The following is a 24,741-nucleotide window of genomic DNA, read 5'->3' as shown; positions in this document are numbered from 1 at the left end:
TGTTGATGTTGATAACCATTTATCTAACAAATTTTCTAAAGCACTTATCCTAGCTCCTAGACAAGACCAACGTGGCTTGGGACATGAACATAGCCCTTGTTTGGATCTTGTGATAGCTCCATCTGCTGTGTTGGATGTTCCTCCTCTAGCGTGTTTCCTACCTTCTCGAAATATTGATCAGCAAGATCAGGGGGTAGATGATGTGCTGGACTAGTTCATTAGCATAGAAGACTCTCTCCTCCTCTCTTGATCTCTTTTGTTACTTCTTCTATGTGTTATTCTCATTCTTCTATTTGTTGTCCTTAGTGTTGTCTACTTGAGGACGATGCAAAACATTGAGATCTCTTTTGGTCTCTCTCATGTTGACTCAAAAGACACATGTGTTCCCTTCTTCTAGGTGACCTTCCTTGATTGGGGAATGAAGAACAATTATTCATACATACATATGATATACATGAATTATCATACAGCATACTGACCCCGAGGAAAGTGAAGTCACCTTGTGCTTTGTGTTTTGTGTCTATTATCCTTGGGCTTATCTCACACTTGGGGGCTAAATCCTTGTGATAACATGCTCCTTTCTCATTTCTTATATGTATCACTACCTTAAAGAAATCACCCCTGATGAGGTGTGTGTGATCGCTTTAACGTAGGGGGGCATACATCCCGTTCATATCTTTTCAAGATACTTGAAAATTTCTTGACAAATTTAGCTTTGCCTTGAAATTTTTTTATATCTTTCTTGCATGACTCATAGTGAGGGAACCTTACTACTGACAATCATGGTTCTCCCTCGTGATCTTCCCTTTTACTTTGTCAATCGAAGTCGTAAGATCCTTAGTCCATTGGGGGCTTGGTGTATCTTGCCTCCTTGACGTGGTGAAAGTTTTTCAATGCTGTTTCCTTGTACTTTACCAGAAGTATCAGCATACGCTTATACTCCCACTAAAGTGGGGGCTAAATGTAGCATCCTAAAATTGTGACACTTGCAATTTTGACTGCATTTGGGTCTTCATGATGGTGGCGCAACGTTGAACCTGAATGGAGACCCCGAAACCTGTTTATAACACCAAAAACTACATTTCTCTGCACCCTGGCCTAATCCCTCCTTGCACCCTGCTGTACCGGGAGGTGGGACCATGGCGCCCAGTGCCCTGGTCCTTCTGGACTAGGGTGCCCAGCACCCTGGTCCCCCAGGACCATGGCACCCAGCGCCCTGGTCCCTAGCCCTATTTTGGGCCCGGTCTCTTTTGGGCATCGGGTCTTTAAGTTTGCAATTCGGGAAATAATGTTTCCTGGTCGGCCTAAGGTCGGGAAAATCAGTCTATCAGCCCTAATTGACAAGTATATAAACTACATTTCCCCTCCCATTTGAGGAGGTAAGAAAGATGAAAACATATGTGAGCAAGATGCAAAAGCGATATTCAAACATTCAAACATTCAAGCATTCAAGCATTCCTTCAAGCAATTGAGCATTCTAAGTCTCCATTCAAGGCTAGGTGTTGCATTCAAGACAAGGATTCAACCATTGAAGAGGAGATCACATACAAACATACAACATACTACATACATTACACCTTCGCATGTAAGAATACAAACATTCTTACAACAAGGTATCAGTACTTGTTTACATTACAAACATTTACATTTACAGCATTCTCATTTCTTGGTTAATTCCAAAACCAAGGTTTGACCTAAAGGCAAACCCCTAATCCCTAACCCCCCAATCATCCTCTCTTTTCTGTGTGTAGGTTGCAGGTACACGGCTGTAATTGAAGATCTGGAATCCTTGTGCAGAGACGAACAGATCCCCCTTCGTTTCGCGGATTTTTCGGAGGACCGTGTGCACGCCGGGTGCCATCGTCCCATCAACTTTCACTCAAATTTGCAGAACAGCACCATCTCGACATTTTACTGCTAATTCCAGGTCTACAGCTTCATCCCGTATCCCTATCTCTGTTTATAAGCGAATCTTTCCTACTTTACATGCATTCCTAGTTCAATCTTTCTATCTACATTCTTTACAAAAGAGGGTATCCTTGATGTCACAACCCTTGAAACTCATTTAGAATCCAATCTTGCATTGCGTGGGATTGGATCTTGTGGGTTTCAACCCCTCTTTTGAATGTAAAGTCTCTCCTAAGTGAAAACCATCAACCCTAGTGACTCTCCCTTCTCTCTCCTTGGAGTTGGGGAGGGGAGAACAACTAGGGTTCAATTTTTCCGCTTTACAGTTATATCCTTTTCTTCAATAGTTCCACCTGCTCCTTTGATTTGATTGATAATCTCCTTTAGTCTTGTATTGTACTGGGTTATGTTCTCACCTTCATTCATCCTCATAGATTCAAGTTGTCCTCTTAGACTATCCACTTTTTCTCTTTGAACATGTTCATCTCCACCATACACAGAAATGAGCTTGTCCAATATTGCCTTTGCATCATTCCATCCTTCTAGATCATTAAACTCTGAGTCGGTGAATGCAGATGTTATTTCAATCATTGCTTGAATATGTTCTTGCTTTTCCTTTATCTCTTCCATTGTCAATGGATAGGTGCTTGGTGTAATGAAATCATTCTCCAAATAATATACAACATATTCTCCAACTCTTGATAGGTGTAGCTTCATCCATTTCTTCCATGTAGAGAAACTTGACTTGTTCAGCTTCGGTGCATCTCTCTTATACATCTTTGGATCTTTGCCTCAAGTACCTTTAAACTTTTCTTCCGGAGTCCAAAGCTCTGATACCAATTGATAGTTCTAATACTTAATATTAAGTATAGATGCCAAGCTAATAAGATGAGGGGGGGGGTGAATCATACAAACTTAATCTTCCATAAAAACAACAGATTCAACCTCAGTAACATATACTTCACCAATATAACCAAAACTACTAAACATGCTAACCCATAAGCATATAAACATCATAACACTCATAACACCAGATTTAACATGGAAACCCAAATAGGGAAAAACCACTGTGGGATTTTGGACCCACTAAGAAATATTCTTCTAGAGTATGCTCAGTAAAAAGCAAATCCTGTTAAAGATTACAAACACATTGCTAGATCTGACCCGGTTAAGGGATTTCCCTCAGATCTGTTAGGATCTTCACCTTGTTAGAAGTGACCTTGTTAAAGGATTTCAAACACTAAATCAGAATGTCACCTTGCTAGAGGGTTTTACAAATAAGACTGTTAAGTCCACTCGGTTAAGAGATTTTCTGTCACTTTACAAAATAATAGTAATAAAAATCTATCTGCAACTTCACATCTAAAAATGCTAAAGCAGATTCTTTTTGCTCAATACAATTTTGTCATAGGACTTATCTTGTCCATCTGATGGGCTCTATACTCTATTATTCAAACAGGTCTTCAAGCTTTTGTGCTCGGTAATCACTATGTAGCATCCCTGTGCATACACTTTCCCGCATACATTGTTTATCAACAGTTCCTTATTTATAAACAATTTGCCAACCACTTAATCTCCTTGATCACGTTTCCCATGATCAATCATAGCCATCAGATCTTCAAACTTGACCAGGTTCAATGTATCCTTCGATCTGAAAACATTTTACTTTGCCTTGGAACTTGCATACATTTCTTGGAACTTGTGCTAGGGTATTGCGGTTCAATCTGAGCTGTAGATCTTCCAGTCGATTTTCCTTTGCCACAGATTCTTTAACAAACATCATTCATGGCATACCAATCATTTAATCATAGCCAACTCATCAGCTTCCTTCATTAAATAATTCTTTTATTCATTCAATGCATTCTATTATTACTCGGTAAATACTAAACTTCACTCAGTAGACATTCTGCCTTCATTAACCGATAGCGATAACCTTAGGGTTTACCGACTAGGTTCTTTGCTTGATAACATAGTATAGTATCAACCTTACAATCAATAACATATTTAGGATATCAAAACAATCTAAACATCATGATCTCATCATTGTCTAACTCGGTAATAGTTGCCCATTGAATAACTTATTCTTCCCCTTATTCATCACATTCTTTCTGTGTCTTTTACCAACATCTTTATACTCATCAAATCATACTTCTCAAGATATGGCAACATCATACTGATTTAGAAAATCAATTTCTTGACATCAATGACAAAATAATAATATTAAGACAGTAAACATCCTTTAGCAGTTATATCCATAATCATCAACAACCTTCTCAATATCCTTATTGAAATGCCAACAATCTCCTTTCTCTGTTATAATGCCAACAATCTCCCTTGTCTGTTATAATGCCAATAGGTTTGACCTTGTGATTATAACTTCAACACATTATTTGTTGATATACCTTTAAATGATCAAAGGCATTTTTTCGTCGTTCATGGATCAATCCTAACTCTTGCAAATTGCATACTCTTTGTTCTTCATCGGGGATAAGGCCTTTTAATGATACTCGTAGATAAGGTATCTCTACTTCTATTGGCAGTATTGCTTCTAATCCATAAATAAGATAGAAAGGTGTGGCATCTGTTAGTGTGCAAATACTGGTACGGTAGGCCCATAGAGAAGGGTTCAATTGAATATGCCAATCTCTGCCAGCATCACTCACTATCTTTTTGAGGATTTTCCAAATAGTTTTGCTTGATGCTTCTGCTTGCCCATTCCCTTGTTGATAGTAGGGTGTGGAAAATCTGTGTTGGATTTTGAATTTCTCACATAGCTCTTGTACATCTTGATTCTTGAACGGTCGCCCATTATCAATGATAATGGTCATGGGTATTCCATAGCGACAAATAATGTAGTTCAAGATAAATGCAACAATTTGTTTTCCTGTGATATTGATGAGAGGTACTGCCTCAATCCATTGTGTGAAATATTTTGTAGCTACAAGGATGAATTTGTGACCATTGGATGAAGAAGGATTTATCTTTCCTACTAGATCAAGACCCCATTGGCAGAAAGGCCAAGATGTTGCCAAAGGATGAATTTATTGTGTTGGTGCATGAAAATTTCCATGGATCTGACATTGTTTGCATGTTTTAGCTATCTGAAAAGAATCTCGTTCCATAGTTGGCCAATAATAGCCCAACCGTATGAATTTTTTTGAAAAGGTAAGACCACTTGAATGAGTGCCACAAATGTTATTATGGACTTTATTTAAGGCCATCTCAGATTCTTCTTGCTTGAGACATCTTAAAAGAATAGCCTCCAGATCTCATTTAAAAAGGTTATCCGCGACAATAGTATAATGGGATGATTAGCAAATAAAGTTTCTCTTTTGGCTCTTTGATAAGTCAGGAGGGAGGATATTATCTTTTAGGTATGTGTAAGTTTGGCCATAGCTGGAGGAATCATGCCCAACAAGGTGACAGATAGTTTGGGAATCAAGACAATTATGTGCAGGGTAAAAAAAATCTTCCATGAGGAATTCATAACGCTCTTGATTTTCCTGTGTCTGTAATAAAGAAGCAAGTGCTACCATGGCGTCTGTTGCTTTGTTGTCATTCCTCAGAATCTGCTAAAAAGGTATTTCAACAAATTATTTCTTGACATCATCAACCAACTTCTTATAAGGCATTAGTTTTTCATCCTTTGTTTCATAATCATCATTGATTTGATTGATGACGAGTTGAGAGTCTCCAAAGACTTGAAGTTGTGAAATGTTCCATTCTAGAGCCATTTTGATACCTGTAACCACAACTTCATATTTTGTTGTATTGTTGGTGCATGGAAAGCTTAATTTATACACTTTTGGAATTGTATGACCTTGTGGTGTGATGAATAGAATGTCTGCTCCTGATCCATGTCATGTTTTGTTATTGATGTCTACTCCTAGACTGATATTCGGGTGATGTATTATAATATATGGATCTAACCCTAGATTGTCTGCATATGACCAGGCAAAATTGATTTTCCATCTTTTGAAGGGTTCCAAATATTGTTGCACTTCATATTCTGATAGAGAGATTGTTGGATATAGATCAATTGTGCCAATGGTAACTACCTCTCTTGGTTCTACCAAGATAGATGACCTCTCTTGATAGTATTCAGGTAAGGTGTCAAATCTCCCATCTTCTGACGCCTCGAGGAGGTTTTCACCATTAGATGTATCCTTTCTTTTTACTTTTCCGTGGTCTAATGATGTCAATAAATGGTTTTCAGCATTATACCTAATATCATTTTCTTTATTTTCACTTTTGCGACTAGGAGATTTTACACCCACTTGATTCAAAGATACGTTAGCAAAATCCTTGGTGGGAGTTGTTGTGGGTTCAATTGTATTAAGATATAAGGATATGGCATGGTCATTAGGAAAGGTATCGATGGTGGTATGTCTTTCATTTTCTTAGTCCATAAGTTCAGGATGGATTAAGGGTAAAAGATTCTCATGTTAAATAGTTTCAAAGATATTAGGGGTCATGATAGAGATGTCAAAGTTTTTGATATGTATTTCAATGTCTGGAATGATACTCTTGTCAGAATGACCTTTCACAAGTAGCTCCTGATTGTCCTCAATTAAGTCCAAGTCAACCGAATGTGATCCTGATTCAAGTGGGCTAGTTCCTAACATTTATCCTGCATACATGTGAACTATATCAACACCTACATCTTCTTCATCCCTTTCAATTTCAAGTTGCTCTGGTTTGTTTTTCCATGATAGCAAATATTCTTTTTTCCCTCAATCTCTTAGCTAGATTTGTTTTTCCATGCTTGATAAAATTGATGCAAATGATTGATCCTTGGATTGTGTGTTTGAAGATGACGTCTCTCTGTTATGTGGAACAATAACCTCTAGGGCAAGTTTTAGATTAGTACAACACTACAATGGATTTGAGTCTGCGAAGATCGTGATTTCCTACCCATTGTATAGAAATTTCAGGCACTGATCACATGTTGATGGAATAGCTTGCATGTCATGTATCCATGGTCTTCCCAAGAGTATGTTGTATGGTAAGTCCAAGTCTATAACTTGGCATGTTGTGTCTTTCTGCAAAGGTCCCACCCTGATGGGTAATATTTCAATTCCTATAGAAGAATGGTCTTCTTCATCATATTCTTTGAATGCAATCTTTTTTTTGGGGATCAACTATGTCTCCTGAATAACCTAGAGCACAAACAAGACTCAAAGAGAAAATGTTTAAGCTAGCTCCCCCATCTATTAGGACACGTTTATCAAGTGTTCTATGAATGAGGAATTCAATTTTCAAGGGAGTGTTATGGGGATGTTGCAAGAAATCAATGCTTGGATATGAAGGAGATGGGCTTTGAATAGGATCCTCTGAAATAGGTTTGATGGCCATTATAGATATCCCTTGGGGAACTTCATCTTTGAGTGTATTGTTTGGTGATGATGCTATGGAAGGTTCTTGCAAGCTTTGAAGAGGTGTAGGAATAGATGCCTTTGGAGATTCAATTTTCATTTGGGGGGATGAGCCATTGCTAGACATAGGTGTGAGATTTTGATCTTCCTCAGCAAAATCCCTGAGGGATCTCTATTAGAGTTGCATAAAAGAGCCACCTCTCTTTGGAGATGTATTTGAATCCTTGTGAGGTTTTGACATAGTTGGCTTTTGATTTTGGACTTGTTTGATTTCTCTGATATGCTGGTTTGTTATTTCTTCTTCTTGTATTTTACTTTGGTATTCCATGTTTCTATGATTTTTCAGCTATTTCGAATGTTTCTATTTCTGTTTTAGCAATATTTTGTCTCTGCGCTCTAGTTAAAATGGGCATACACATGTGTTGAATATTTTGCAAGGATTCGATTGTCTAGAAGGTGTTTCGATAAATGTCCAATTGTCAATGTAGATACGATAGAGTGATATGACACGAAAAGGTAATTCAAGTGTTTAAAAGTTTGCAAGTTTTTCTATCTTTATTTTTTGAGTGCAATGATGATGATTTTAATAAAACCAAGTCCAATAGGAACGATATATCCTACGATGTGGGACAAGGTTATCCTGACTAAACGTTGTAGTTTTGTGATAGAGGATGATAGATCCTTATGAGAAACTATGTTTTAAGTGATCGGTTTATCAAAGAGGTGATAATGCACTTTGAGATGTTTAGATCGTGAACTTGTTGAAGGTGAATAGTTCAAAATCTTGAGGTGTCTATTTCTAGAATCCAATTTGACAAAAGATAACTTGACCAAACAAACCAAGAAGACAACCTAAGCATAAAATAAAAGATATCAGGTGTTTATGCTCACTGTAAATTGACCAAGCAAACATGACAAATCTGAAAAATACATGCAAGAAGATAGCTCCAGACTGACAGAGATAGAAATTCGTATGACAGTTTAGACAGTCCCAGATGACAATTTAGACTGAACCATATGATAAAATAGAAATCTCGCACAACAAAGGCCCAAACTCATACGACACTTACCATAGAACCAGAGGACAAAAGATAACAAAAAAGCTTCTGCATAACTGACTCGTATGACAATTCCTGCAAAACCATACGATAAACTAGATTTCCCGTATGACAAACTAGAAAGCTTGTATGACTGAAGACAAAACAGAGACAAAATTTTTATTTGGACATATTTTTTATCAATGAAGTTTGATTTTTGGATTCTATTTTCTAGTTTTTAGATGTCTAATTTTCTGCTTCAGGGATGAAAACACAACAAACACGTGATATGATAAATGACCTCAAGAAAAACATGCTAAATCCTAAGGAAGTTGGCTAAGAGAGAAAACCTTTACTTGCAAACTTAGGTACACACCCAATAGCTAATTAGAATATGGCCACTGAGTCTCATGCAATGGATTCTCAACACCGCATTATCTGACTCCAAATGCTAATGGGGGCATGATATGGCAAGTGTCTTGGGAGAGTTACTATCTCTCTTGCACAAAGATTATTCCCCTTTCGGAGGTGAATTGGGTAGCTTCTATCTTAGAGTTCATAGTAAGGGTTTCCGTATGAAATTACCCTTTGCAGTTGCGCAAGCGCGATTGAGGACTATATCCCAACAAGATACTGAAATAAGAAGCAGCCACACAAGCATAATTGAGACCACAAGGCCCTACTAAGTGTACGATAGGAGAGATCTCCAAAGAGAAAACTCAAATAATCCCATCCTCTGAGACCTTAATCCCAAGAGGCCTATTTTTTAGAGTGAGTCAGAAAGCTTAGGTCTAGATGTACTCACTTGGGTCGTTCTCACAGGGTGATTACTTTTTCCCATTGTGACAGGCCCATTAAAGGTAATCAAATCTCAAACATAGATGCACTTCAAGGGTCAGGATTTTTGATTGTCCAAATGGATAAGAGCATACTCTCCTACCTTTTAGACAACTTCTCAAGCATAGAAAACAAGATGTTCATTTACCATTAGCAAAATAAGTGTGCCTAGAAAACTTAAAGCAGACATAAACTTTGGTAGAGTTGTCCTTAGGCAACCTAAAAAATAGATGCATTAGTAGTTAGGTTGTTTTGATGAAATGAAGCTTTGGCAAGTGTAATATTCAACAATCATCCTACAAAAACTAGTTAGGCTGCTAGAAAAGTCATAAACCGACCAGGGTTGGCATTAGTAATAGCCAAATTGAAGTATAAAAACCCTAAAATGTAATCTATTTTGAAAACACAGAAGCAGAAACTCATACGATACTCCAAAGGTACTCATACGAGATTCTGGAACAGACCCGACCAGAAACCCGTGAGATTGAAAATTTGATGACGAGTGAGGCCAAGAAATTATATTTTGAGCCCAACGGTGGGCGCCAAAATGTCGTGTGTGTGAAGTAGGGTATCTGCAGCTGCAACACAAACACTCGATAGATCATTACAAACTTGGTTAGAAAATTAAAATCAAACGAAAGATAAACCATGACAAAGCAATCCCAATGACTTGACTACATGTAGACGGAGGATTTTAAAGGATATGATATGCAAGATAGATGAGATTGATTATGCTAGATTGATCCAAGAGTCTAATTAAGCTAGTGATATGCATGATTAAGCTATGATGATGATGCAATTAAGCTAGAATGGAGATTGATTAAGCTACATGATTCAACAATTATGCTAGAAAATTATCGAATTAAACTAGATCTAAGATGCAATGCCTATGATAACAATGCTTATGTGATACGCTAGAATGGATATGCCTATAGTAACAATGCATAAGATGAAAATGAGATGGGATCCTTTGTGCTCCAAAATGAAGGATATTTATAGGATTTCCAAGGCCAGGGGTGAGGTGGCAGGAATCAACGGTCAAGATTGAGTCTGAAGATATCAAGGGTGAAATTGGAGGAGGTTGGAGAAGAGGTCAGAGGGAGGGACAATTTTCATCTCTGTGGTGACAAATGTTAAGGAGCCTTGATCATAAGAGGGCAAGTGTCCAAGAGAGGAGACATATGGCCAAAGTGTCATGTGTCTCAAGGGGAGAATATCCACACCATAGGAGGTTAGGATAAGGAGGTTAGGATGTGAAAGATAGGATAGGGTTATTTAAACCCAGGGTTAGGTGGAATGGGTAGGCTAGAGGGAGGTTAGGTTAGGTGGTTAGAAGTTAGGAGGCATGTGAGCAATTTGAATTTAAAAATTCAAATAATAGGAAAAGGCGAATTAACTTTCAACAACTCGTAAATTGATTTGTTTTGATTAATTAGGGGATTAGAAGAAAGTAATTAGATGGGGGGGAGGATTAATTAATCAAAGGGGACTATTGAAATGAACCTATTAAATAAATCTTTAGATTTATTAATAAGTAGATGAAAGGGATTTAATCAAATTGCTAATGAATTTAATTAAATTAGGAAGGGGGATTAATTAAATAATTGCTTATTTACTTAATTATCTTCAGACCATTTTTAGGTGTATACACTAACCACTATATGTATGCATATATTTATGAACATATGTATATGTATATACATGTGTATAAGTATGTGTATGTGTATGTGTATGTGTATGTGTATGTGTATGTGTATGTGTATATATGTATGTGTGTATGTAATGATCATATAAATTAATTTAAGTGTTATTCTATCCACAAGTTAGACAAACATATGTACCCATGTGCAATATAGCTAGGAACTAAGGGTGTTGCATAACCCACCCTTACACCAACATTATCCCCAATGCTTACAAACTCTAGGTGCTTTTTGTATACACCTAAAAATGGTCTGAAGATAATTAATTGAATAAGCAATTATTTAATTAATCCTCCTCCCCAATTTAATTAAATTCATCAACAATTTGATTAAATACCCCCTTTCATCTATCTATTAATAAATCTAAGGAATTATTTAATAGGTTCATTTCAATAATCCTCTTTGATTAATTAATTCAACTTAATTAATTCTTCTCCATCGAAATCATTTCTTCTAATCCTCTAATTAATCAAAAAAAATCAAATTCATGAGTTGTTGAGATTATTTAGCCTTTTCTTATTATTTGAATTTTTAAATTCAAATTCTCCTAACTTTTAACCACCTAACCTAACCATTCCTAAACCTAACCCATTCTACCTACCCACATGTTCCCTTTCATTCAACCTCTTCTAGAAGCTTTGTGACACTTGTCACTAAGTGTTCCCTTTCATCCAACCCCTTCTAGAAGCCTCTTGACACTTGTCACCATAGAGATGATAGATGTTCCCTTTAATCCAACCCCCTTACCAACCTCCTCCAATTTAACCATTGATATCTTCAAATCAATCTTGACCATTGATTCCTACCACCTCACCCCTAGCCTTTGGAAATCCTAAAAATAGACCTCATTTTGGAGCACAAAGGGTCCTGATTCATATAATTTTTGCATCCCAATTGATTCATCTCATTTTCATTAAAGCATTGTTACTATAGGCATCTAGCTTCTAGTTTATCATTTCAAGCATTGTTATCATGTTCAATCTTAGCTTAATCACATCTTCATTCTAGCATATTTTCTAGAATAATCATGAAATCATTTTAGCTTAATCATGCTATCATTACTAGATCATGCATATTCATCATTCAAATCCTCCTTCTAAGTGTAGTCAAGTCACTGGAATTTGCATAACAAGATCTGAGAGCAAAATTCAAACTCGCATCTACTAGGAGGCGATAGATCGCTTAGTTATGGTTTTATCTTTCTTTGATTTAAATTCATTAACCATGCTTGTGATGATCTATTGAGTGTTTTGTGTTTGCAGGTACAGGTACACAGGTATACACTTCACAATAGCACGACATTTTGGTGCCCACCGTGGCGTCAAAATCATCATTTTTGGCCTCTCAAGCTTCAACAAAGATCCATCTCTGTTGGGATAGAATCAAAATGTCGTACGAGTTTATTTTCCAACTGGTACGAACTACCTTTCAGTCTAGTACGAAACCTCATCTTATGTCATACAAACTCATTATCCCTGTCGTACAAGGTCTAACTACATGTCGTACGAATTTCTGACTAGTAAGTCCTGTGTCATACGAACTAATTTTCATTGTCGTACGAGAGCTAAATTCATGTAGTACGAATTTCTGGCTGCTAAATCCTAAGTCCTACGAGTATATTTTGGCTTTTGTTTGAAGTTTAAAGTTGTGTTGTTTGAGCTCATAAAATTGTGTCATACAAGTCTCTGTCTCTGTGATTTTTAACAGACTGCATGTTAGGGTTTTCTGATTTTAATCCGAACTTCACTAATGCTAACCCTGATTTGTTTGTGAGCTTTTTGGCAGCCTAACTCTTTTCTGCAGGATGATTGACGAAGATATGCTTGTCAAAGACATAATTCAAAAACCAATCAATGACTACTAATGGATCTATTTTGCAGGTTGCCTATGAATCTGACTAAACTTTGTGTATTCATTAAAGTTTTCTAGGTACACTTCAATTTTGCTAAAGGAAATGAACAATCATGTATTTCATGTCTTTGATGATAGGCGAGTATGCTCTCACCTTTCTTAGGTGACCAGAAAGGTAGACTCATCTTTTGCTTTCATTAGTGTTTTTCTTTAGCAAGACTGCCCTCCCAAGGAGCTTAAAAACTCTTAAAGCCATTATGGTCGGTGTGAGGGGAACGACCTAAGTGGGAATGGCTAATGCCAAGTAATCCAACCCACTACAAAATAAACATGATTTGATGAAAATCAAGTCAACGGGAGTGCTCGGGAATAGCTCTTCTTCATACCTTCGGGTATATCAAACCTTGGTTTTCAAGGCTGGGAGACCTCTTAATTGATTTTATACCCCGATGTGCTGAACAGATCCCTTACTAGTGCCGGTTAAAATAGAAGTTACCTGATTCACCTCTAAAAGGGTGATAATATTTGTGCAAGAGAGATAGTAACTCTCCCAAGACACTTGCCATATCGTGCCCCCATTAGCATTTGGATTCGGATAATACGACATTGAGAATCCATTGTGTGAGACTCAGCAGTTGTATTCTGATTAGCTATTGGCTATGTACCTAAGTTAGAAAGAAAAGGTTTTCATTCTCAACCAATTTCCTTAGGGTTTAGCATGCTTGGAGTCACTTATCACATCATGTGTTTGTTGTGTATTCATCCCTAAATTGAAAAATCAAACATCTAAAACTAGAAAACATAAGCAAAACACCAAAATTCACTAATCAAAATTCGACAAAACAAAAGATATTTTTCAGTGTCCTGTTCTCTATCGTACGAGTCAGGTTATTTTGTCATACAAGGAATCTGTTTTGTCATGTGGTTCATAAAGTTTTGTCATACGAGTCTCTGCTTTTTCAAAGGAAATTTCTGATTTGTCGTCTGGTCTTGTATCTTTTGTCATATGGTTCATGAAGTATTGTCATACGAGTCTCTATTTTTATCAGTCTAGAGCTACCGCTTTGCATGACTCTTTCAGATCTGTCATTTTGCTTGATCAATTTGTAATATTCATAAACACCTGTTATATGTTGTTCTGTGCTTAAGTTGTCTTCTTGGTTTGCTTGGTCAGGCTATCATCCGTCAAAATCAGACTTTAGAACATATACACCTTAATATTTTCAAAGTGCTTACCCTCAACAAGTTCAAGATCTAAACATCTCAAAGTGCATTATCACCCTCTTTGATAAACTGATCACTCAAACATAGTTTCTCATCAAGATCAACCATCCTTTATCATGAAACTGAAATGTTTGGTCAGGATAATCTCATCCCACATCATAGGATATATTGTTCCTAATGGACTTGGTTCTTATCAAATCATCATCATTGCACTCTTAAACTAAAGATCGGAAAACTTGCAAACTTTTAAACACTTGAATCATCTTTTCGTGTCATATTGCGCTATCAAATTTACATTGGCAATTGATCACTTATCAAAACAACTTTTAGACAATCAAACCCCTAAAATGGAAACAGAAAAATTTAAAATAGCTGAAAACCATATCAACATGACATACCAAAGCAAAATACAAGTAATAAGTCAACATATCAGAGCAATCAAACAAGTTCAAAATCAAAATCCAACTATACTAAAACCTCAAGGATTCAAATACATCTCAAAAGAAAGGTGGCTCTTTTATGCAACTCTTAAAAAAGATCCCTAAAGGACTTGGCTAAAGAAGATCAAAATCGTGCACCTATGTCTAGCAATGGCTCATCCCCCTATAAACAAATTGACTCTCCAAAGGCATCTATTCCTACACCTCCTGAAAGCTTGCAAGAATCTTCCATAGCATCATCACAAAAGAATATATCCAAAGATGAAGTTTCCCAAGGGATATCTATAATTGCCATCAAACCTATTTCAGAGGATCATATTCAAAGCCCATCTCCTTCATATCCAAGCATTAATTCATTGCAGCATCCCCATAACGCTCCCTTGCAAATTGAAGTCCTCATTCATAGAACGCTTGTTAAACGTGTCCTGATAGATGGGGGAGATGGCTTGAATATTTTCTCTTTCAGTCTTGTCCATGCTCTAGGATATTCAGAAGATGCAGTTGATCCCCAGAAAAAGATAAAAATCAAAGCCTCTGGTGAAGAATAACATTACTCTAAAGGAATTGTGGTATTACCCCTCAGAGTGGGGCCTTTGCAAAAAGACACAGCATGCCAAGTTCTAGACGTGGACCTACCATACAACATACTCTTGGGGAGACCATGGATATAGGACATACAAGCTATTGCATCAACATGTCATCAATGCTTAAAATTTCCAGACAATGGACAAGAAATCACAATATCAGCAGACTCAAATCTATTGTAGTGTTGTAATAATTTGAAATCATCTCAAGAGGTCATTGTTTCACATAACAGAGAGGTAGCAACTTCAAGCACACAATCCAAGGAACAATCATTTGCATCAATTTTGTCAAACATGGAAAAACAAATACAGCTAAGAGATCAAGGGACCGAAGAATATTTGCTATCATGGAAAAATAAACTAGAGCAACTTGAAATTGAAAGGGAAGAAGAAGATGTAGAAGTCGATGTAGTTCACACGTATGCAGGAAAAACATTAGGAACTAGACTACTTAAATCAGAATCACATTCGGTTGACATGGACTTAACCGGGGACGATCAAGAGTTTCTTATGCGAGGTCATTCTGACGAGAGTATCGTTCTAGACATCGACATACATATTGAAAGCTCTGTCATCTCTATCATGACCCCAAATATATTTGACATAATTGAACCTGAAGATCATTTATCCTTAATCCCTCCTGAACCTATGGACTGGGAAAATGAAGGACATACTGCCATTAATGCCTTACCGAATGACCAAGCCATATCCTTATATCTTAATAAAATCAAACCCACAACAACTTTCACCACGGATTTCGCTAACGTATCTTCATGTCAAGTGGGTGTTAAATCTCCTAGTCGCAAAAGTGAAAATCAAGAAAACAATATGAGGTCTAATGCAAAAAACCAGTTATTGGCAACATTGGACCAAGAAAAAGTAAAAATAAAGGATGCATCTAATGATGAAAACCTCCTTGAGGCGCCGAAAAATGGGACCTTACCTGAATTTTATTAAGAGAAGTCATTTATACTGATAAAACCAACATAGGCAGTTATGATTGACACAATTGATCTACATCCAACAACTTTTCTATCAAAACTAGCAAGGCAAAAATATTTTGAATCCTCAAAAAAATGGCAAATCAATTTTACCTGGTCGTATACAGACATTCCAGGGTTCGATCCATATCTTACAATACATCACCCAAATATCAGTCTAGGAGAAAGCATCAATAATAGAACACAACATGGATCAAGAGCGGGTATTCTATTCATTACACCACAAGGTCATACAATCCCAAAAGCATACAAATTAAGCTTTCCATGCACCAATAACACCACATAGTATGAATCTTTAGTTACAGGTATCAAAATGGATATAGAATGGAACATTACACAACTTCAAGTCTTTGGAGACTCTTAGCTTGTCATTAATCAAATCAATAATGACTATCAAAGAAATGATGAAAAGCTAATGCCTTATAAAAAGATGGTTGATGATATCAAGAAACACTTTGTAGAAATAACTTTTGAACATATCCCAAGAAATGACAACAAAGTAGCAGACGACATGGCTACACTTGCTTCTCTAGTGCAGACATAGGAAAATCAACAGTGTTATGAATTCCTGGTGGAAGAATTGTTTTACCCTGCTCATAATTATCTGGATTCCTAAACTATCTGTCAACTTATTGGACATGATTCATCCTACTATGGCCAAACTTACACATACCTAAAAGATAACACCCTACCTCCCAACTTATCAAAAAACCACAAGAGAAACTTTATTCGTGAATCCTCTCATTTTACTCTTGTCGCGGATACCCTGTTTAAATAAGGTCTAGACGGTAATCTCTTAAGATGTCTCAAACAAGAAGAATTTGAGAAGGCCTTACATGAAGTCCATAACAACATTTGTGGCACTCATTCAAGTGGTCTTACACTTTTGAAAAAACTCATACGCTTGGGCTATTACTGGCCGACTATGGAATGAGATTCTTTTCAGATAGCTAGAACATGCAAACAATGTCAGATCCATGGGAATTTGATTCATGCACCAGGACAAGAACTTCATGCTTTAGCAACATCTTTGCCTTTTTGTCAATGGGGTCTTGATCTGGTAGGAAAGATAAATCCTTCCTCATCAAATGGTCACAAATTCATCCTTGTAGCTACAGAATATTTCACAAAATGGATTGAGGTTGTACCTCTCATCAATATCACAGGAAAAAAAATTGTTGCATTTATCTTGAATTATATCATCTGTCGCTATGGAATACCCATGACCATTATCATTGATAATGGGCGACCATTCAAAAATCAAGATGTACAAGAGCTATGTGAGAAGTTCAAAATCTAGCACAGATTCTCCACACCCTATTATCCATAGGGAAATGGGCAGGCATAAGCATCTAACAAAACTATTTTAAAAATTCTCAAAAAGATAGTGAATGATGTTGGGAAAGATTGGCATATTCAACTGAATCCTACTCTATGGGCCTACCGCACCAATATCCGCACACCAACTGGTGTCACACCTTTCTCTCTTGTATACGGATCAAAATCCATATTGTCAATCGAAGTAGAGATACCCTCTCTACGTGTATCACTAAAACGACTTATCCCAGATGAAGAACAAAGAATATCTAGACTACAAGAGTTAGAACTGATCCATGAACAAAGACAAAATGTCTTTGATCATCTAAAGGTATATCATCAAATAATGTGTCAGAGCTATAATCATAAGGTTAAACCATGAATCTTTCAAGTTAGGGAACTAGTACTAAAGGAAAATCCACGTAACCAGGAAGATCGAGAAAAGAAAGGAAAATTTGAACCAAACTGGTTAGGTCCATTTGTGGTCATATCAGTATTTGGGTCAGGAGCATATCAGCTATCAACACAGGATGACGATCAACTCGAGGAACCTATCAATAACATGCATCTAAAAAAGTTTTATGTCTGGAAAAGCAAAAAAATCAAAAACAGTGAAAAATCTGAAAAATAAAAAACAGTGAAAAATCAGAAAAATCAAAAACAGTGAAAAAGCAAAAAAAAAAAAAAATCAAATATAAAAAAAAGTGCAATATAAACACAATGAAAACCTAGCAAATAGGTGCTATCTATGTGCTAGCTCTTCCATCTATTAGTTCACGTATCTTTCCTCTTGCATCCATTCATTTTCCATCAGCGCTATCCATCATAAAGCCTTTGTACATACGCAGACGTCCCAGGTGGCTTCTTGCCATGGTTTGGATCATTGGTTATATCATAACAACTTTGTTTCTAGGCTTGGGGAAAAATCCTACACCTAGCTGGGGGCAAATTCTTGATCATTTTGAACTTAATCAAATAGGTAGACCAAACAGTTAGACAACACTTATCAAGCAAAAACTAAAACACATCCAACGTTGAACACGAGATCAAACTATCAATTATCAAGCTATCACAAAGATAATCTAAGCACATCACACACTTTTTGGTGGATAATATCCTTTTGGATAATGATTTTAACATGATTGTTCAACTTTTCTATATTGCTTTTCGCTATCATGATTTCTGAGTGACTCCAGGATGTCATTGACTAGAGGAACAAGGAATGAACATGATATTTTTCTTGTCTGTTGTCTGAAAATTAATTATTAATATGTGCAAATTTGTCTCGGGACATGATCATTGGAGTATCATTGAAGACATTTCTGATTTGAGTATTGAAATGATTAATACTGCTTGTTTTACACAAGCAACACTCAAGTCATCTTGGTTCAATTATACCTCGATGCTTGTGCTAACTTACTATATCAAAATCCAGGAAAATAGTGCTCAGGTCATCATGGTTTAATTATATCATCGATGTTTGCACTCACTTCCCACATTTCAAAAGCTCAATGATGACAAAAACACAAAATAATCCAGTGACTGGTCCAATCATAGCTTTGTATTTTCATTTGCATTTTAGCTTGCATTTCATTCGTGTATGGGATCCCACATGCTTCTTTTATCGAAGGTTAAATCTATCGCAGGAATCATTAAAGTATCATCACAAGTGTATACGCAATCAGAATGATGACTCATCTCTCTCATGATATTTTTGACCTAGCCCAAATCTTATGCTATCTCTCTCAACAGAATCAACATCAGCATATCCAAAAATTTCTGCAACTTGATATCAACAAACTATCAGTTCTTTATCTAATCAACCTTATCAAATCAAATCAGTCAATCAAACCTAATCGATTCTAATCATGTCTTATACAGGATGTATCCTTCTTGAAACCAGACGTTTTGATCATGTCTTATATAGGATGAATCCTTCTTGAAACCAGACGCTTTGATCATCGTTGTCTTATATAGGATTTATCCTTCCTAAAACCAGACTGAATTTTGATCTTATCAATCTAATCGATCAAGATTTATCAATCTTACCAATCTAAGAAATCAAGCTAATAGAAGAACTCACATTTTCATCAAACCATAGTTACAGAAATCAAATCAAATCTATCGGGATATCAATTTTGCAAAAACTCCAAGGATCAATTATCTCAATTGATCTCCCGAGGGGGCATCATCATACCAAAATTTAGCAATCAAGAGCTGGGGCATCCTATCAAACTGATATCATCATCAAAATGAGATTATTCTTTGAATCAACACGTCATCACACCTTGCTTCAAAGAGGGGAAAAATGTATACACCTAAAAATGGTCTGAAGATAATTAATTGAATAAGCAATTATTTAATTAATCTTCCTCCCCAATTTAATTAAATTCATCAACAATTTGATTAAATACCCCCTTTCAACTATCTATTAATAAATCTAAGGATTTATTTAATAGGTTCATTTCAATATTCCTTTTTGATTAATTAATTCAAATTAATTAATTATTCCCCATCGAAATCATTTCTTTTAATCCTCTAATTAATTAAAACAAATCAAATTCATGAGTTGTTGAGATTAATTAGCCTTTTCTTATTATTTGAATTTTAAAATTCAAATTCTCCTAACTTTTAACCACCTAACCTAACCATTCCTAAACTTAACCCATTCTACCTACCCACATGTTCCCTTTCATTCAACCTCTTCTAGAAGCTTTGTGACACTTGTCACTAAGTGTTCCCTTTCATCAAACTCCTTCTAGAAGCCTCTTGACACTTGTCACCGTAGAGATGACAGATGTTCCCTTTAATCCAACCCCTTTGCCAACCTCCTCCAATTTAACCATTGATATCTTCAAATCAATCTTGATCATTGATTCCTACCACCTCACCCCTAGCCTTGGGAAATCCTATAAATAGACCTCATTTTGGAGCACAAAGGGTCCCAATCATATCATTTTTTCATCCCGATTGATTCATCGCATTTGTATTCAAGCATTATTACTATAGGCATCTAGCTTTTAGTTTATCATTTCAAGCATTGTTATCATGTTCAATCTTAGCTTAATCACATCTTCATTCTAGCCTATTTTCTAGAATAATCATGAAATAATTTTAGCATAATTATGCTATCATTGCTAGATCATGCATCTTCATCATTCAAATCCTCCATCTAAGTGTAGTCAAGTCACTGGAATTTGCATAACAAGATCTAAGAGCAAAATTCATACTCGCATTTAGTAGGAGGCGATATATCGCTTACTTATGGTTTTATCTTTCTTTGATTTAAATTCATTAACCATGCTTGTAATGATCTATTGATTGTTTTGTGTTTGCAGGTACACACTTCACAATAGCACGACACTTTTAAAGAAATGTTTGATCTTCATATGTCACATCTTCTATAGCTAGATTCTTCCACGGGATTAGATACTCTATAATTATCCTTATTTGCAACCTCTTAGTGTGTGTGAAAGATTCTCCTAGATTTGAAAATGATTCTTTCCTACTTATCAGGTTCTTGTAACTCTATTTATGTTGATCAACTTATTGCTTCATTCTATTTTGTGCATTTCCTTTGTTCTTCTTAAGATTAGAGAGTGTCTCTTGTCTATGTGAATGGTCGTATATTGGCCTTTTTTGGATGGTACACCCTATTGCATATCTCCAAAGAGTGATAATGCATGGAAATGTTGCATTTCCTCCTCCTCCTCCTCCTCCTCCTCCTCCTCCTCCTATGTCATGAGTTTTTCTTGAAAAATAGACTATGTCAAAATGCATTCCTTATTTTTCTTCTCATTGCATAGTTAGTGATACCAAATGAATTTATTTGGTTTAAAATATAATGATGCCATTGTAATCTTTTGTTGATATAGAGCTTGATGCGGATCAAAGAACCACTCCATTTGGTAGAGACAATTAGTTGAATCTTTGATATTAAACTTATGCATATCCATCTTTGGTGAGAAGTGTCTAACTATACCATTATTCAAGGGTGATGATATGTCTTTATATCAATATTAAACCCAAAAGAATCAAATCCCTTAGATGACGCATTTTATTTGCAAGTCTTGTGGTGTCAATCTATCCAGTAAAAAAATCTAGAACCTTGGAGATAACCTATTAGTTTGAAAATTGATTTGATATGTTCTTTCTTAGTGACCTCTTTCTTTTCTTTTCCACATCAGAAAAGATTCCCTCTAGTTTGATGGTTTCTTCCTTTATAGTTTCTTTAATTTACATATAGGGTCAAATCTCTTTTACATTATAGACTCTTCTTTGTCTAGAGTCTTTCCAAGAGTGTCTAGATTCCTTCCTTTGCCTCTTGTTGAAGTCTCTACCATGGTGTGAGTGAAATAATTTTGCAATAACTTACACAAAATAACTCCAAATAAGTTGAAATTTTTATTATAATTGTTGTGAGCGTAGATCTCACTTTTTTGAAAATATCTCTACGAAAGTTGTTGAGTTGTAGCATTGGTAGAAAATTTGGTGAAAACCCTAGATTTATAATGACTCCTTCACAATTTCTTTAAATAATTTCAAATATGGATTGTAGAGACTCAATATATCTTTGATCAACCCTAAAAATTATAGAAAAAATCACCAAATTGAAATAGACATGCTCTTCATAATTTGATCTCTTAAATAAATAAAAATTGTCTTGTTCTTGCCTTTCATATGCCAAGATCATATATTGATACCACTTGAAATGAAATAAATTGCAAAATAGAAGAATTTAATAGGAAAATGCAACAAATAACTGATAATAATAGTCTACTTTAAGGGAGTGACATCCAAAAGTCTTCAATAAGAACATACTAAACAATATGATGATAACAAAATAACCAATACCTCCTATATATACTATACTATGTCTTAGATGCTACCCAGGTTGACCTAACTATGCATATAAGATTCTATAACTCAATCAAGGGTTATGCTAGCCACAAGTTAGCTACATATATCCCCATACACACTATAGGTTAATGACATAACATTAAGGTAAGTTTTGTTCACACATTCATCATTATGATCAATCATAGTTTTTACCACAATTCAAGTGTCCTCCCCCAACATATTGGTAGTGGAGGTATTCAATTTTGACCCAAACAATTACCCAACCCCTCAACATGACAAATTTCCTACTTTAACTCTAATTATTTCACAAATTAGATAGAAGATTAATGACAAGCCGAAATTAACATGGCATGATGGTTAAGTTGTGGTGGTGTTGTTCTTGCCATCAAGTTTCAAACCTTGTTGGGGTGGTATTGTTGAATGAATAAATAAGAATGAGGTGTCTCGTTTTTTACCCCACCAATTGATAGCTTCGGATCAAAAGCATTTACCAGAAGAAGTGGTTAGAAAGATAAGCAAGATCATTTACCTCTTATTAAAAAAAAAACAAGAGGAAAGAAAAAAAAAGAAAACCCAAAAAAAAAAAAAACTCTTACTAACCATATATCCATACCTAAGTCTAAGCTGGAGGGAATGGTTAGAAGGATAAGCAAGATCATCATCCACCGCCACTTGACTTCCAAATGGTGGCCTTCATAATGTAAACATTATCTGGTTTGTGCTTTGTTGGCCTAACTATACTCGATACACTTGTATTCCATATATTATTTAACAATTTGCATATAATACTTTTTATTGGTTCACCCTAATTATTTAAAGAATTGCAATTTCGTTTTAAATCAATATTTTTTTCAAGTGGAGCATAGACTAATTGGCTCCCCATATAGAGAGAAGCCTATCGCATGACATCCAGTCATAGAATTCGGAAGAAATGCTTGCTCAAACACGTGAACCCTATTCATCTGGTCTTCTGGGAACACCCTGTAAAGGTTACTTGTGAATAAAGAAAGCTGATCTTCATCTGCTTCCTCGCAATTTCATTCAAACAGTTCATCAAGCTTATCTGGACGCATTTCAAGAAAGACTGGTGTTCTGATTGCTTGGTTGGCAAAAGAAACCATTATCACAAGCCTCTGCACTGATTGCAGGAACAAATACAATAAAGTCAAAACAATGGATTCCTTTAAACGTTACCCATCTGCAAGGATAGACTTGTCTCTATCCATCAATGACGGATCCAATTTTTATTAAATTTTCAATTATCATTACCATGACATGTAATAAAAGATGTTTTCAAATTTCAATTCTGGAAAAGGTCTATCCACCCAAATTTCTTGTTCAAATAAACCCAGATTTATCCCACCTATCTATTAAATTATACTTGTTTTTACAATATTCTTTCAAGGCAGGGGAACCTCATTGCAATGGGAAGCTGCCTTTAGGTTTAAGATGCTGGCTGATCTGAATTAATCCCCTGTTCTTTGTGTTCTGTTTTTTTATTTGGGTTTCTACCATTTATGAGTGCCTCAGTTTTTCTCTCGGCTGGGATCTTTTCTCTACTTTTATCTTATATCTCACGGGTCGTTGGATTGAATTTGTGAACAGATTTGAACCCTTTCAAAAACCATTAAAAAAACGCTGAGATAAGCATTGTGGTAAGCAATGGTGCAGCCCAGAAGTTAGCAGGGTGTTTGTTTCTTTCACGGATTGTCTTAACAGGCCTGGCTTTTCTGATAACAAGAGCACTGGTATTCTCTTTCATGTGAAATTACTCATTGGCATGAGGCAGTGCAAGTCTTTTTGTTCTTGATTGGTTTTACTGAAATCAAAATGGCTCTTTCTTCATTAGCAGAGTTCTTGCAGGTTTTGGTTGTAGTGCTCTCTTTCATGGCACTGGGTGTATTATTGTCATTGATTGTTTTGATTATGAAATGCATGCAAGGACATCGTGATGATGGTTTTTCTCAGCAGAAGACTCAGACTTCTCACAAGACACAGATTAAGATTGTTGAATCTGCTTCTCCTTCTCCTTTCCACTCTATTGCTCAGTCTCCTTTTCCATCTCCTTTTCCTTCTCCTTCTCCTTTTCGCCCTATTGCCGTTGCTTCTAGTCCAAATTCTTTTTATTCTCCTTCTCCTTCTCCTTCTCCTCCTCCTCCTCCTCCTCATTCTCATCCTCCTCCCATTGCTGTTGCTTCTACCTCAAACACTCTTCCTCCTCCTCCTCCCATTACTGTTGCTTCTACCTCAAACTCTTGAAGCTGATCTTTCATACCTCCTCTGTTTGCTATTATGCTCTCTTTCAGATTTGGGGAGAATTTGAAAACCATGTCATCAACCGAGGGTTTTGATTGTTGTGACCAGGTGCTGAATAGTTGTAACCGGGTGCCGAAAGCTTTCACGATTTGATAAATAACAAGCTTAAATTATTTTGTTTTCTATTATGCCCTCTTTCAGATTTGGTGGAGAATTTGAAAACCTTATAATCAAACTGAGGGTTTTGATTGTTGTAACCAGGTGCTGAAAGCTATCACAATTTGATAAATAACAACTTAAATTCTTTTGTTATCCCATTTTTATGGGGAAGTGACAAAAGGGGGTGAATAT

General features: G+C 36.1%; 1 protein-coding gene across 1 annotated transcript; it reads left to right on the top strand.

Moving 5' to 3' along the window:
• The first annotated feature begins 23,964 nt into the window (after positions 1-23,964).
• LOC131858418 (anther-specific proline-rich protein APG-like) lies at positions 23,965-24,393 on the top strand. The gene has a single exon (XM_059211652.1). The coding sequence runs from the start codon at positions 23,965-23,967 to the stop codon at positions 24,391-24,393; it is 429 nt and encodes a 142-aa protein (XP_059067635.1).
• Positions 24,394-24,741: the final 348 nt, after the last annotated feature.

Source organism: Cryptomeria japonica, chromosome 9, assembly GCF_030272615.1.
Source record: "Cryptomeria japonica chromosome 9, Sugi_1.0, whole genome shotgun sequence".
In the NCBI taxonomy this organism is placed as follows: Eukaryota; Viridiplantae; Streptophyta; class Pinopsida; order Cupressales; family Cupressaceae; genus Cryptomeria; species Cryptomeria japonica.
The sequence above is the reverse complement of the archived record's forward strand: the minus strand, read 5'-3'. Positions and strand labels throughout refer to the sequence as shown.